General features: G+C 38.9%; 1 protein-coding gene across 2 annotated transcripts; it reads right to left on the reverse strand.

Annotated features, from left to right (window-relative positions):
- Window positions 1-442: 442 nt before the first annotated feature.
- Window positions 443-15,418, reverse strand: ncs1b (neuronal calcium sensor 1b). Of its 2 annotated transcripts, none has more exons than XM_077601489.1 (9): window positions 15,124-15,418; window positions 14,063-14,237; window positions 12,956-13,077; window positions 8,787-8,811; window positions 4,868-5,006; window positions 3,515-3,593; window positions 3,232-3,320; window positions 2,593-2,670; window positions 443-1,844 (listed from the first exon to the last, which is right to left on the reverse strand). In XM_077601489.1, exons 3-9 carry the CDS (start codon window positions 13,017-13,019, stop codon window positions 1,746-1,748), a joined length of 573 nt encoding a protein of 190 aa, XP_077457615.1. In that variant the 5' UTR covers window positions 13,020-13,077; window positions 14,063-14,237; window positions 15,124-15,418; the 3' UTR covers window positions 443-1,745. The 2 variants fall into 2 exon arrangements, with proteins under 2 accessions (XP_077457615.1, XP_077457613.1); XM_077601487.1 differs by having other exon boundaries at window positions 12,956-13,080; window positions 15,124-15,416.
- Window positions 15,419-15,531: the final 113 nt, after the last annotated feature.

The following is a 15,531-nucleotide window of genomic DNA, read 5'->3' on the forward strand; positions in this document are numbered from 1 at the left end:
TACATATTATAGGTGATTTTGTTTTTACTTGGACCTATACAGCCTGCAAAAAGGGAAACTCCAAAGTTGCAAAATCCTCTATTAGACCACAAAAAAAGAAAATATGTGTACATTCCAGTTCTTTACATGCCAAACATGCACTTTAGTTAGAAAAAAAGCAACCTACCTAAACAGCATTGACATCCCGATGGGTTTGCTCATATTATTTTCGACAACAGTTGAATGTCTGCATTCAAAAGTAACGCCAATTTGCATACAGGCACAGGAAAAGACAAAAATACATTAAAACAAAACCTAATGAACATCATACTTACCAATTGACTCCTAACACGTGTTGACAAGCATACCAAATATGTCTTAATAACCAACAATTGCATTCTAAACAGGTCAAATTATAAAATGTAGTACTATACGTAGACAATAATAAAAAGATGCACACGTAGCCATTGAAATCCATTTTATTATGTGCTCTCATACTGGTTAATGACAGGTACTGTAAATGGCATTGTCATTCCGTAAATGATCCTTTGCATAAGGCATAATATCAGTGATGGCTAAAAACGTGTCTGCTCCGACAGAGAGGATTACGAATTGGCAAAAAGGCGTGATTGCATGCTCTGGCTTTTTACACAGCAGGACAAACAGAAAGTGGATAATTGTCGCCACACTTTGCAAAAGCTCAACGACGTAAATGAGTTGATGTTTTGTTTCAAATTGTTTGGGGCCTAACACAATTTGGACATTGTACTGCCTTCGTGGTGATGGAAAAGAGAAAACATGATAGGATTCTCAGGCCGCACTCACGGGAATATAATCCTAATAAACTGCTTCAGCACTCTTCCACGAATTAAGACTATTCTCTAAACAGAGGAAACTCCCATAAATAGTGAAAAATGCAGTGCAAAACATTGAAACAACGTTGATAAAAACATTACTTCAATGAATTTTGAAGAGGTGAAAACCATAAAGCAGGGACTAAATGAGCATCATACTCTATTTACATCTGCAATGTTAAATTAGAGTTACTTTATGACCACGAAATACACTTTCCTGTGTTTAAATACTGGATGAAAGCACAGTTCTCTGCTTGTCAAGTCGGCAAAATCGTCCGAGGGAATTCACCTCATGGGATTTTTTGGTCCGAGAAAAAAGCAGAAAATGGCAACGTTTTTGTAGCAGCTGAAGAACGACGAAAAGATGGCGAACTTTGCTTCCCCTTGTTTGAATGTCATCGGAAAAAAATGTCCGCAAACTTGGTCGTAAACGCAAATTATGATGAAATGATTGTCAGTCCACTCCTGGATGAGCAGCAAAAAAGACAAAGTTGTCCGCCCAAAAGTGCGAAACCAGATCCATCTTGAGATAATCGAGACTTCAACATCAGTCTTTTCCAGGATTATCGCGTCAACGTTGCGTTCGAAATATGTATTGACAAGCCGAGTTCACAGCTGACAAAACACCACGCGCGATGTGTCAGCAACAATTGGCAGAGGTTGTCGATTTACGCCAGGCGGCGGAAAAGCCTCTTCTTCGCTCGGCGCTCAAAGACCATTGGATTGCCAGCAAAACAAGTGGGTCGCTTGAATAATTCATCAGAACAAACTGAGAGCGGAAAGCAGCTGCGTTGCTTTAAAAATCGGGCCGTTCGCCAAATTTTGCGTCTCTTGTGTTGAGAATCGCACAATATTTCAACGTCGGGGGTCCTCTTGGCTATTATACCCACTCACCTTGAATTCCTTCCATTTTTAGACTAGACCGTCATAGAGGGACAGCGCTTGAACGATAGAAGGGTCGGCCTTGGAGCCCTCCTGGAACTCCTGCAGGGTCAATTTCCCGTCGGCATTCTGCAAAAGGAACACGGAAAAGGGACGTTATTACCGGAGCGATACCAGCAGGGGGCGAACTTGGACCCCGGCGCAGACAGAATTGGATTGGATTGGATAACTTTATTCATCCCGTATTCGGGAAATTTCATTGTGACAGTAGCAAGAGGGTGAGAATGCAGATACAGGAAAAGGCATAGTTATAAGTTAGACAGTACAGTCGCAAAGGCCGCAGAACAACAAAGCAAAAGCACAAAGTACAAAAGCAAATCAATGTAAATGGGATCATTAAGAATCACCAAATCAAATCATTAAGACAGAAAAGCAGCAAAAACACAAAACGAGCAAGAGTGGACGGAGCTACCGCCACTGGCTGCCACTTTAACGGCGCCATCTTGGTTGCGGTAGCAAAAACCGAGTGCCGTCGGGCCCATTTCCGCTCAGCGGGCTTGGAGTTTAGCCAATTTGCCGACATAAATCGGCAAGTGCTCCTTGGACACGCCCCCGCAGAACTCAGTTCATCACTCAGAGAAGACAAGTAGATTCCCTACCGCGGTGAGTGGGCACTGCCGCTGAGGGCAAGTGTGGAAGGAGAGGTGACTATATCATGTTGACAGCATGAACCACACTGTGTTAGATCAAATTTACAGTTCTACGTTTGAAAATGTCCATCTCAATCCCAGTAGCATCTATTTTCTTTCAAACGGTAAACAAGACGTGAGCACTGCTCTTGAACGCATCCGGTCAATTAAAGTACATAAGCACTTACCTTATCCATCATTGCAAAAATGCGATCCACTCGCTTTTCTGGTGTGTTTTCTTCTTCTGGCAACTCCACAGTGTTTCCCTAGAAAACAAATTCATGACATTTACAAACTCATTATAGTTACATTTAAAAGACAATCAGACCCAAGTAGTACACCAGAACATCGTTATTAATTTTCGTACTTTAAAATTTAGGCCAAAAGATTAACATGAGATGTGAAGACACGTCCTAGTCTTATTATATGATATTTATACATAGAGAGCTGTTACACAGAAATGTGGCATTGATCGAAATGATCTTTATTAACCAAATGAATACGCCCTGATAGGTCATTTTTATTTATATCCAGCGGCCAGAAACCACAAGTGTCTCTCACGTTCTTTAAGGTAGTCTGAAACCTTCAAAACAACACCAACCTTTAACAGTTCACTACTACTAAGTAAGCTTAGTGCTGAATTTTGCTTTACACTTATGATAAAAATGAGACTGTCATTTTGTCTGCTTCATTCTTTGCTTTCTGGCATTTTAATTTCTTCTTAAAATTAACATTATTTTCAACTTATTGCAGTCAACCAGTGGAAAAAGAATGGATTGTGATTGACTTCCGAGGTGCCACTGTAATGCAATATTTGGTCAACTTACCACCATTTGATAAATTGCATCTACAATATTCAACATCTCATCACGGGTGATGTAGCCATCATTATCCAAGTCATACAGCTTGAATGCCCCTGAAACACAATCAAAGTATTAAAGTATGTAGGTTTTTTTTAACAAATACCATAATTCTAGACTACATTAGCTATAAAACATGAAAAAAATAATGCTTACACCAGCATTAAAAAGCCTACAATCCTTTCCAAAACACCCAGTTCAAAAACTTGTCATTTAAATGGCAGCAATAGTAAAGAAGGTGACGTCTTACATCGAAGTTTTTCATCCAGAGTCCCCCGAGAAGTCACAGATAACGCCTGAATGAATTCCGAGAACTCGATGCGTCCATCCTAGAAAATGGCACAAGTAAAAAAAAAGATGGATGACTTTTACTTCACATTTCCACTCCATGTTGCTCAAAACAGGGCCAGACAGTTGTTTCTATTTTTTTTCCTTCCACCTAGCGCTCTCCTCAGGTAGAAATATGTCACCTCTCGCTGTTAGTTAGATGGATGCCAAAAGCTCCCCATCTAAAAAAGTTTCCTACACAATACAAACACTTTTACAAGAATACAGTGGCCACTTTATCATGACATATGACATGGCAGATGTTTTTTTCTACTTGAATTATTCCAGTTAATAATTCATGTTGATCGGTATCTTTAGGACAGAAGCGGAAGGGAAGGTCATCTGCTACAGATTCAGGAAAATTTTAGAATTCCACATGCAACAGTGACCATCTTATTTAAATAAAGTAGCTTTATTTTGGTGAATCAGTCAGCCTAACTTCCTGGTTAAATGCTTGTGAGTATTTAGCCCCGTGCTCCAATTGGACAGAATAGACAAACTCAGATGGTAAACAACACAGAAGAAAAAATGATTCACAGTATATATCACATGTGTCAAAGTGGCGGCCTGGGGGCCAAATCTGGCCCGCTGCATCATTTTGTGTGGCCTGGGAATGTAAATCATGAATGCCGGCTTTCTGTTTTAGGATAAAATTAAAATGAAGAGTATAGATGTATATTAAATTTCCTGATTTTCCCCTTTTTAAATCAATAATTGTAATTTTTTAATCCATTTTTTCTGTGTTTTTAGTTCAAAAATCTTTTTGTAAAATCTAAAATATATATAAAAAAGCTAAAATAAACATTGTTTTAGATCTATAAAAATGAATATTCAGGGCTATTAATCCAGTTCTTTTAATCCATTTATTTAAAAAAATCTAAATATTATATCTAAAATGGTCCGGCCCACATGACGTTAAAGCAGGCCGCGAACCAACCCGAGTCTGACATCCTTGGTATATAGTAAGAATTTACTTTATATAATTCTCCCTTGTGTAATGTGGTTTAGCTCCCCTTAATAAAATATGCCATTACAGGAAAAACCAAATCTAATTTGGCTTGAATCAGTCAGGAATTCCCATAACCTGACTCTAATTAGCATTTAAAGAGTAGTTAGTTTTGCAGAAATTGAATCTTACGATACGGGATGCAAAAATCAATTAAAAAATAAATAACTATATACTACTAAGAAAATAGATATTTCAAAAGAGCCATTGTTTTCATTTAAAGGTCTACTCTTCATTGCTCTGATAGAAAATATACTGTAAAGTACAAACCTTATTTTCATCAAACACATTGAAGACAAAAGAGGCAAACTTTGTGGGATCTCCAAAAGGAAAGAATTGTTTGTATATCTTCTGAAAACCGACAGAATCAAGCTGACCACTGGGACAATCCTTGATGAAGCCTTTGTACCTGCCAGAATAAAACAAATGGAGATAATAAATGACTAACTGATCGCTAAAATTGGAGTCATCAGGATACATTTCTCATGTTGGTAGTGGACACGTGGTAAGGATACATTTGATGAAACGGATCAAGTGCAAATTTGTCTCATTCACAGAAAAGATAATTGTGAAAATCCAATAGCAAGCCCCAAGTGGCTTTCTGTAATTGAATTATTTCCTCATCATCTTTTGATAATATATACACAGTTGAAAGAGAATTCTAAGCGCTTCCCTTTAACCTTGAAAAATGACATTTCTAGAGAGTGACTTAATGTAATACGGTAAATATAGCAGCAATTCAATAGCAATTTCAAGTGCAGCCACTCAAATGTGGGCAGTTTTTGTAGGCTCAATCGAAAAGCCAGAATTAACACTAATGATTCCCTCCAGGGCTAAGCAAAGAAGTACTACAGGCATCAAATGTGGTATTATACTTTCCACAAAGGAAACTTGTATCATTTATGCGTTTGGAAATGCACTCATTACAGTAATAATTCACCACTTTGGAATTGACCATTGCAAATGTAACACATTGTGGCTTGGATATGCCAAATATATGTAAGGTTTATGTGTAGGAACAATAATACAAAACATGAAAAAAGGCAAGTCACAATTGGGGAGTATTTCCCTGGCCACTAGAGGAGAGTATCTACCTTTGGGAGTTAAATACTAATAGTACGGAGAGGGTTTTAAAAGTCCAAATAATATTAAATAGTCACCATGGAAACACTGACCCTACATCGCGGATATTGCGGAAGGTCTTGCAACCTATTAACCGCGATAAATGAGGTATTACTGTACTTTGAAAGTAGAAAAGTGCCATACAAGTATTAGCCCATTCACCATTAAGAATCACACTTTCACCATTAATCCATATAGATAACAAGGTATTACTTATATCAGCCTTGGTAAGTGATTAATAGGAAGCCAGTTTTTTCAAAAATACAGAAAACTATTGTAAATTATTTTTTACTTTCACTTCCTGTACTATTATAGGTTCCATGCTGTTTAACACAGATGAAGTGGATGAAATACTTCATTGCTGGGAATTGTTTTGTGTTTACCGAGGATGTGATGACAACTCACAGAGGACACAAACTGTCACAGTGTCAGATCGTCTTCACAGCCTTGATCACAATCAACTTCACTTGTCAGAACATGAGCACGTATTAGAAATCTGACTTGGTGAGAGATGCGCAGCCCCTCTTTGGAGTCGTGCCGCACTTTGCAGGGACCAAGCAAAAATATAATTGGACAAAAAGACCATAATTATGCCCCAACATGGCGATTAAGTACTTCCGTTTCTAGCACCTAGCAGGGGGCTTTCTTAGGCTTTGTACAGGATACCAGTATATTAGGACAAAGTATTATTCAAATTCATTTTAAGGTGAGTTTAGGACAGGGGTGTCAGATTCGGGTTGGTTCGCGGGCCACGTTAACGTCAACTCGATTTCATGCGGGCCGGACCATTTTAGATATAATATTTAGATTTCTTTTTAATAAATGGATTAAAAGAACTGGATTAAAAGCCCTGAATATTCAGTTTTTTATAGATCTAAAACAATGTTTATTTTAGCTCTTTTTTAGATTTTACAAAATGATCTTTGAACTAAAAACACAGAAAAAAATTGATTAAAAAATTACAGTTATTGATTTAAAAGGGGGGAAATCAGGAAATGTAATATACATCTATACTCTTCATTTGAATTTGATCCTAAAACAGAAAGTCAGCACTCATGATTTACTTTCCCGGGCTACACAAAATGATGCGGCGGGCCAGATTTGGCCCCCGGGCCGCTACTTTGACACCTGTGGTTAAGGAAATACTACATTACATACAAACAGGGGCGGCCCGGTGGAGCGAGTGGTTAGCGCGTCGGCCTCACACCTCTGGGGTCCTGGGTTCAAATCCAGGGTTGGTCCACCTATGTGGAGTTTGCATATTCTCCCCGGGCCTGCGTGGGTTTCCTCCGGGTACTCCAGTTTCCTCCCACATTCCAAAGACATGCATGATAGGCTGATTGGACACTCTAAATTGCCCCTATCTACGAGTGATTGGTTGTTTGTCTCATTGTACCCTGCGATTGGCTGGCGACCAATTCAGGGTGTCCCCCCCGGCTCTGGCCCGGAGTCAGCTGGGATATGCTCCAGCACCCTCCCTGCGACCCTAATGAAGATAAAGCGGTTGAGAAAATGAGATGCGATGAGAACAAGAAAGTGGAACTAGATTTTCTATGCAAAACAAGCTTTTTTTTTAACCCTGCTAATACTTGTGTCTGTGCATCTGCTCTAATTACAAGCCATCTGGCATTTCCCCTGGTAAAATTTTCTCTCATCCTACACCCTCAGCAGTGTTGATTGCTACTCATCTCCAAGTGACAACCACGAAAAACAGGGAGAGATGGAAGGCTAGTTTGCATCATAGCGCATGGCAGAAGAATTCTTGTTTTTGTTTTTCAGCAAACAAATGCTTGATTCATTATTGTCAAGGTTGTTACCCCAGCGCCCCCCAGCTGGAAGATTCACAATTACATTGACGACTTCACTCCTCCACAGTAATAATCACTCTCAGCAATTAATGTGTGACTTCTTCTGGTCTGGGGTGTCTCTTCTGATTAAATAAGTGTCATTTTGATATATGCAAGTACTGTAAATGTGACAGGGCATGATTGTGTGGGCTCTGATTTGACAAAAGATAAGGCTGCTGACGGAAGAAATGCTTCGCAGCAGCCTCGTGAAGTGGTAAATCCTGCCATGATTAACTTCTTTAAAGTGCAATTTCCTAATGCCCCTACCGTTGTTCTCTTATCAGGAATTCCTTATCCAGAAAAAAAGAAAAATAAAGGTAGTTGACACATTAATGTTGCCAAGACAGAAAGCTGTTCAGTCTCAGAAAGGCTTCAAAGTCTCATCTCATCTCCTGAACCGTTTTAGCCTCACTAGGGTCATGGGGGGTGCTGGAGCCTATCCCAGCTGACTTCGGGCTAGAGGCGGGGTACAGCCTGAATTGGTGGCCAGCCAATCGCAGGGCACGAGGAGACAAACAACCAATCACACTCATGGCCAGGGACAATGAAGCATTCAATTAGCCTACAAGGCATGTCTTTGGAATGTGGGAGGAAACCGGAGTACCTGTAGAAAACCCACAAAGGCTTGGGAAGAGCATGCAAACTCTACACAGGTGGACCGACCTGGAATTGAACTCAGGTCCCCGACTGTGAGGCCGACACGCTAACCCACATGTGTCAAAGTGGCGGCCCGGGGGCCAAATCTGGCCCGCCGCATCATTTTGTGTGGCCCGGGAAAGTAAATCATGAGTGCCGATTTTCAGTTTTCAATTTCCTGATTTTCCCCCTTTTAAATCAATAATTGCAATTTTTAATCCATTTTTTTCTGTTTTTAGTTTAAAAATCCTTTTGTTAAATATCTAAAAAAATATGTAAAAAAAAAGCTAAAATAAACATTGTTTTAGATCTATAAAAAACTGAATATTCAGGGCTTTTAATCCAGTTGTTTTAATCCATTTATAAAAAAAACAACTAAATATTATATCTAAAATGGTCCGCCCCACGTGAAATCAAGTTGAAGTTAAAGCGACCCGCGAACCAACCACTCAAGCGCCAGGGCGCCCGGCTTCAAAATAATTTTATTTTAAGATAAGAATTGTGAGGAACAGCACGTCAAATAAACTTAAAATGCAATTAGATAACATGGTACTCCATAATTAAAAAGGAAAGCCCACACTTACCACTGTTGCACCTCCTTTTCAGTAACTGCAAAAATACAAGAGTGGTGTTAGTTGATGCAATATATTTAAAGCACAATTAAAGTGTCAATTGTTGGAACATTACAAATGTAATCAAATACACTTGATGGAAAATAGCAGGTAGCCAGGTTACCTGGAATGGATAATTATCGCAATATCAGATTGTATCAGTAGGTCTGATGAAAGAATCATTCTTTATTTGGGCCAGTTAGGAAAGAACTAGTTCAAGTGAACCCTCAGGACTCGACAAGAGGACAAATAACACTTGGCAAAGAGGGGTCAGTTGCGGCATTAACAAAAGGGACCATTTTTTTTAAAGATTTCCCTTCATGGCATGCCTACTATTTTCTATTATATTCAATTAACATTAGCCTAAGCAATGATTTGCTTGACAGCAATTTCCTTTGAATTTAAAGCATAATATTTGTAGGTAAATTTGGCAAAAGTAATTAAAAATAGATTTTCTAGCTGTAACAAGAGAAAATTTGCAGTTCTACAAAGTAAATAAATGTGTATACATCGATTCCAGTTGATCAAAACCCAAAAAATGATTAACACGGTCTTTTAGGCAATGTCAAATGTCTTCTTAAAACAACAAAATTGTAAAAAACCTCAACATTACGTGTTTGACGCCGTTAAATATCTACTATTTCATCGACTTGATCAAAAATAAATTGAACAATAATACAGACATGAAATGATGGGGAAAAAAGGCAAGTCACAATTGGGGAGTATTTCCCTGGCCACTAGACGAGAGTATTTACCTTTGGGAGTTAAATACTAATAGTACGGAGAGGGTTTTAAAAGTCCAAATAACATTAAATAGTCACCATGGAAACACTGTCCCTACATTGCAGATATTCACCTTATCGCGGAAGGTCTTGCAACCCATTAACCGCGATAAACGAGGTATTACTGTACTTTGAAAGTAGCCCAAATTAGCCCATTCCCCATTAATCCATATACAACAAGGTATTACTTATATCAGCCTTGGTAAGTGATTAATAGGAAAGCCAGTTGCTCAAAAATACAGAAAATAATTGTAAATTATTTTTTACTTTCACTTCCTGTACTATTATAGGTTTCATGCTGTTTAACACAGATGAAGTGGATGAAATAGTTCATCTGTCGCAACATTGATGGAAATTGAATTGAATCATGTCAAATGTCAAATTTTGCATCATTTTCCAGGAACCATCATCATGAAATTGGTGATTTACACCTGAATCACCAAAAAATTATAGTGTTTTTATATTAAAGTTCTTTCCTTTAGATACTATACAAAACCTACAGCCCAAGTTGAGATGCAGGACATGTACAGGCAATCCAAACCCTATTCAAGTATTAGATTGTACTCTAATTGCTATTCAAATCAAGGCTGTTATGTGGAAATCTACGTGGGGTAGCTTTCATGTCAGGAACTCACCTAGAAAGTCTTCATGTCTTAAATGTCACAGTCAATCTCACTCCTGTCAGCCACGATAACTGCCGTTAAATTGCCAATGTCGTCGGAAATGGAGGGACTTCGGCATGGCTATGATTTGCTTGAAAAATGTTATATAAATCAGTCAGCGCCAATGTGCAATAATGCAATCCAGCCATGCAAGAAAGCGTGGAGCCTACTTGGCCGGTTGGCCCTGAAGGGTCTGCTAAAACCCTTTCCGCTTGCACTCTGTCACTGTGAGCCTCTTCATGGCTCTGACAACACAGAAGAATCATCACGCTATTAGACGGGCCGAGCCTACGCCCTGGAGACATTTTAATATGACCGCTGGTCTTTTCCATGTGATTTGAGACGCAACGCTAAATCTGCCCTAATCTGGGATCGCTTCAAAAGCGCTCATGTCGGCTTTTCCATGACTCGGCAATGTCTTCATGTTTAGTTTATTAAAGAAAATCTCTTTCCATTTAAATCTCACGTGACAGCTCTCACTGCACGCCAGTTTTGAGTTGATTTCTGTCAACACGAGGTATTATTTGCAGAAAGAAAAAGACAGTAAGAGAAATTCCTTCAGTTCTGGATTGGTGATAAAAATGGAAATGGAGAATAAAGTGGCAGAATTACCGTGTTTTTTGGACTTTCATTCGGATTAGCTAAAAAAAAATGCACTAAGAAAAGGAAAAAGTACAAGCTGCACTGGAGTATAAATTATGCAACATTAGGGAAAATAAATTAAAATAATCCCCTGTTAATTGTAACAAAATAACAGTTTTTTGGACAATGACAGCCTAAAAAATATATTTTAATTCGGATTTGCCATAAAAATGCACAAAGAAAAGGAAAAAGTACTAGTTGTACTGGAGTATAAAATATGCAACATTATACAGGAGGGAAAATCAGTTAAAATAGTCCCCTGTTAATGCAACAAAATAACATTTTTTGGGGATAACGACAGCCTAAATAAAAACTTTAATTTGGATAGGCCATAAAAATGCACAAAGAAAAGGAAAAAGTACAAGTTGCACTGGAGTATAAATTATGCAACATTATACATTAGGGAAAATCAGTTAAAATCATCCACTGTTAATGTAACAAAATAACAGTTTTTTGGATAACGACAGCCTAAAAAAACTTTAATTCAGATTAGCCATAAAAATGTACAAAAAAAAGGAAAAAGTACAAGTTGTACTGGAGTATAAATTATGCAACATTAGGGAAAATCAGTTAAAATAATCCCCTGTTAATGCAACAAAATATTTTTGGGGGGGATAACGACAGCCTAAAAAAACCTTTAATTCAGATTAGCCATAAAAATGCACAAAGAAAAGGAAAAAGTACAAGTTGCACTGGAGTATAAATTATGCAACATTAGGGAAAATCCGTTAAAATAATCCCCTGTTAATGCAACAAAATAATTTTGGGGGGGATAATGACCGCCTAAAAAACACAGCATAAGTAGCTGTTGTGGTCAAAATGAAAAAAAATAAAGACATATGTATGTAGCACTGAGTATAAGTCGCAGGCCCAGCCAAACTATGAAAAAACAGTGCAGCCTATAGTCCGGAAGACACGTCAATCAAAATAAGATCGATGGTCATCTCAAGTCAAGAGACGTTACAAGAACAACTTGATGCTCCTTTGGGCGATGCTAACCAGATAAGATCCTAATTATACTATTCCCTTCCCTGCTCCGAGAGGGCAATTAGTAGATGAAGCCAGAGAGAATGCGAGAAGAGACCAAAAGGCAGCGAGCGGCAAGCAGGCCGGCCCAGCACGAAGCCACGTCTTCCTACACAGCAATTTCCTGCCGCAGCAGCCCTCCTTGCCTCTGCTGTGGCGAGGGCCGCCACACAAACAACACTGTCATTAAGCAGCCAATGGGAGTCAGCTCCCACTCACACCTGCACAATGCACTGATCCAATGACAAGACTAATAACGACGCGATGCTCCAACAATAATAAACACACAAAAATGTGCAGACATCATTTTGTTGATGATCAAACCGAGCTCAAATCGAAATTGAAAACCATAGAGAGAGAATATTAATGTTTGTCATTTATTGCAAACTGTTAAGGGGGAATATGAGCATAAAATGTGGATGTTAATTCTGGTCTTTTTGCATTTTTCACTGCAGTATAATTGCAGAGGGGTCTTTTAATACAATGATACCTCTACTTACGAATGTTTCAACATATGACCAATTCAGTTTATGGAATGCCTCAGAGGGAAAATGTTGTCTCGGATGCTTTGATTCTTTTTAAAGGGTTTAGTTTGTAGTATCAGGGAGCTTTGAACAAATGAGGGCTTTTACAGGTAAAATGTGTCTCTAGTTATGAAAAATTCAAATTACGAAACCACTTCGGAAACCAATTTATTTTCTAAGTAGAAGTAACACTATCTAATTCTGTTAAAATTGAATTACTCACATAGTTTGAAGGTGCTTGTAAAAAGGGCTTATTACTATTTCCATTTTTTTCTTCATTAATAATCAAACAGCAGGAAAATTAGCCTTTCTCAATCACATTATCCTTTTTTTGGCCCCAACTTATATCTTGTTTGTCCCCTTCTGGTCTGCTCATTTCTAACAGAATTGGTGAGTTGCAACTATTTAATGGAAATGATGCTGTTATAAGAAATACAATAAATTCTGCTGATTTTAATTTTGTCTTATCGGTGCAAAATTCCCAAAACAAGCCAAAGCATACTCACAGTAGGTTTTTCTTGTTAATTCCTCCACCACCTCTGGTTTGAGCTTGCTGTTGGATTTCCCCATGATTTTCAGCTCTCTTCCACAGCTTCAATTCCACCAGTTATTACCTCAGCCTGCTCCTCTGCTAGGAATATAAACAAAGGAATACCAGTTAAACCTATGCAGTGAAACGAAGGAAACCCAGATCAGTGAGATATGATGATGAACGACTACGCCTGCCAAGCGAAGATATAATAATAACTCAAATCTAGCTGAAGACACTCATCATAGAGCCAAGGGTCACTGCAATGTAGAGCCGTCAAGTTGTTGATATATTTGCGTTACGGCGTCCTTTCCCATGACAGCAGTCTATCAGATAAGAGTGACACTTGGAAGCATTGACTATATATCTCTATTCAACCCATTTGTTCTTTAACAATACTCTCTTTATTGGTCTGGATAAAGACCACACCCTCGCTACACCTCCTTGACCGATTAAAGTGTTTTAGAGTGGAAAAAAAATCAAATAACATTTTTGTGTGGGTTACACTAGAGCAGGGGTGTCAGACTCGGGTTGGTTCGAGGGCCGCGTTAACGTCATGTGGGCCAGACCATTTTAGATATAATATTTAGATTTTTTTATTTTATAAATGGATTAAAAGAACTAGATTAAAAACCCTGAATATTCAGTTTTTTATAGATCTAAAACAATGTTAATTTTAGCTTTTTTTAAATATATTTTTAGATTTTACAAAATGATTTTTGAACTAAAAACAGAAACAAATGATTAAAAAATTACAATTATTGATTTAAAAGGGGGGAAATCAGGAAATGTAATATACATCTATACTCTTCATTTTAATTTAATCCTAAAACAGAAAGTCGGTACTCATGATTTACTTTCCAGGGCCACACAAAATGATGCGGCGGGCCAGATTTGGCCCCCGAGCCGCCACTTTGACACATGTGCACTAGAGTGATTTGTAAAAAGAAAAATAGTTTGAAAAAAAAGTTCTAATGGCAATGGTCAAATGGCTTTTTTCTTAACAACATGTTATACAGCGATTTCCGCCTCTTCCTATGACCACGATAGACAGGAGATGAGAGATAATGGAATTTCTTTGTACCAGAGGCTCGGCATTGATGTCCGACTGCAAGCACACTTCAACTGTAAGTACTGTAGTGTGCAGGCACCTTCACTCCAAACATCTGTACGAGTCCATGGCCAGTAATGTCCTGGTGACGTAAGCCATGCTCGGAATGACCATCTTGTGTCCTCTGGTTTCCTGAGCTGCAGTATCGCTATGGACACAAGCACACAAAAGAGCAGTAATAAGACAATTAGGGATGTCCAGATACGGACTTTTTGACCTCCGAAGATATTTTTTACCGACCCAGTGCCAAAAAAATATGGGCAATGGTCATATTTGTAGAAACAATGCAAAATACAATCAGCAATGGTAAATCCCATTGTTTGTATTAAAGTCAAGAAATGCTCTTTTACAAATATTACATGAGGCTCCATTACAATCATTAAGTAGTAGACATGGAGATATATATCTTGCCTATTGGTTTAATCTATAGCAGCCAAAAAGCACAATGATACTAAAACACATTCCTCCTGGATCGTATCCAATCTTATGCCCAAATCCGATACTTCAAAAATAATCATATTGTGCACCGATGTTATCAAATCGGGACATCACTAACTATAAGATGGGGGAAATCCTGGTCAAATTAAGGGAAAATGACAGAAAAGCTCTCAAAATTCAAAGAATAAGAAAAAGTGTTGGTGTTCAGATTAAATAAAAGTGGTGTGTGAATTAAATTGGTACCCAATGCCCTAAAAGAAACAAGTGGCATTAGAAAAGGCTCAACTTTTTAATCATAAAATGAATGGGGATGACTCAAGCCCTAGGAAAACACCAGGTATTTGAGTTTTTTCACCCATGACGTGGCATGAAAATACCCCTACCGAGAGAAGCGGTGCTACTGCGGGCAGGATGTTGCCTGGCAATACCATAGCAACACACAGTTTACGGCTACAGAACAGACGGCTACTGCGTGTTTTAGCTAGTCGATGAGCGCACAATAAACGCAGTTTCACCAAGCGACCAATCCCCCGAAAATTGATTAAAAGCAAAAGACGAGAGTCAAATCTATCTTAAGGAGTGTTTTTGCTCTTTACCTAGAGTAGAAAAGAGGACGATCGCCGTGCAGTCAGCGGAGATGAAAATGCGGGCACTCCTGCCTCGCGCATGTCCGCGTGTTGTCTGGGTTGTGCCGCTCCTTGCTTGCCTGCTTGCTTGCTGTCTTGCTGGCTGGCTGGCTGGCTGGCGAAAAGCCGCCGACGGCGAGTGACGTTCAATCGAGCTGCTGGCCTCGCTGCACGCATTCGTGACTTGCAACGTCGCCTGGGTGTGTGTGTGTGAGAGAGAGAGTGTGAGTGCGTGTGTGTAAGTGTGTGAGTGCGTGTGTATGTGAATGTGCGTGTACGTATGTGAGAGTGTGTGTGCGTGTACGTGTTAGAGTGTGTGTTCGTGTGTGTATGTGTGTAAGAGTGCGTGTGTATGTGTGTATGTGTGTGAGAGTGTGT

The sequence above is a fragment of the Stigmatopora argus genome, chromosome 5 (genome assembly GCF_051989625.1).
Source record: "Stigmatopora argus isolate UIUO_Sarg chromosome 5, RoL_Sarg_1.0, whole genome shotgun sequence".
NCBI lineage: Eukaryota > Metazoa > Chordata > Actinopteri > Syngnathiformes > Syngnathidae > Stigmatopora > Stigmatopora argus.

Excerpts from the sequence above, each read along its gene's own strand:
- ncs1b (XM_077601489.1), bottom strand. The coding sequence starts at position 13,019 with ATGGGGAAATCCAACAGCAAGCTCAAACCAGAGGTGGTGGAGGAATTA. Across the intron at positions 5,007-8,786 it reads GAAAAGGAGGTGCAACAGTG|GTACAAAGGCTTCATCAAGG; the intron begins GTAAGTGTGGGC and ends TTATTCTGGCAG. Across the intron at positions 3,321-3,514 it reads TCTGGATGAAAAACTTCGAT|GGGCATTCAAGCTGTATGAC; the intron begins GTAAGACGTCAC and ends ATTGTGTTTCAG.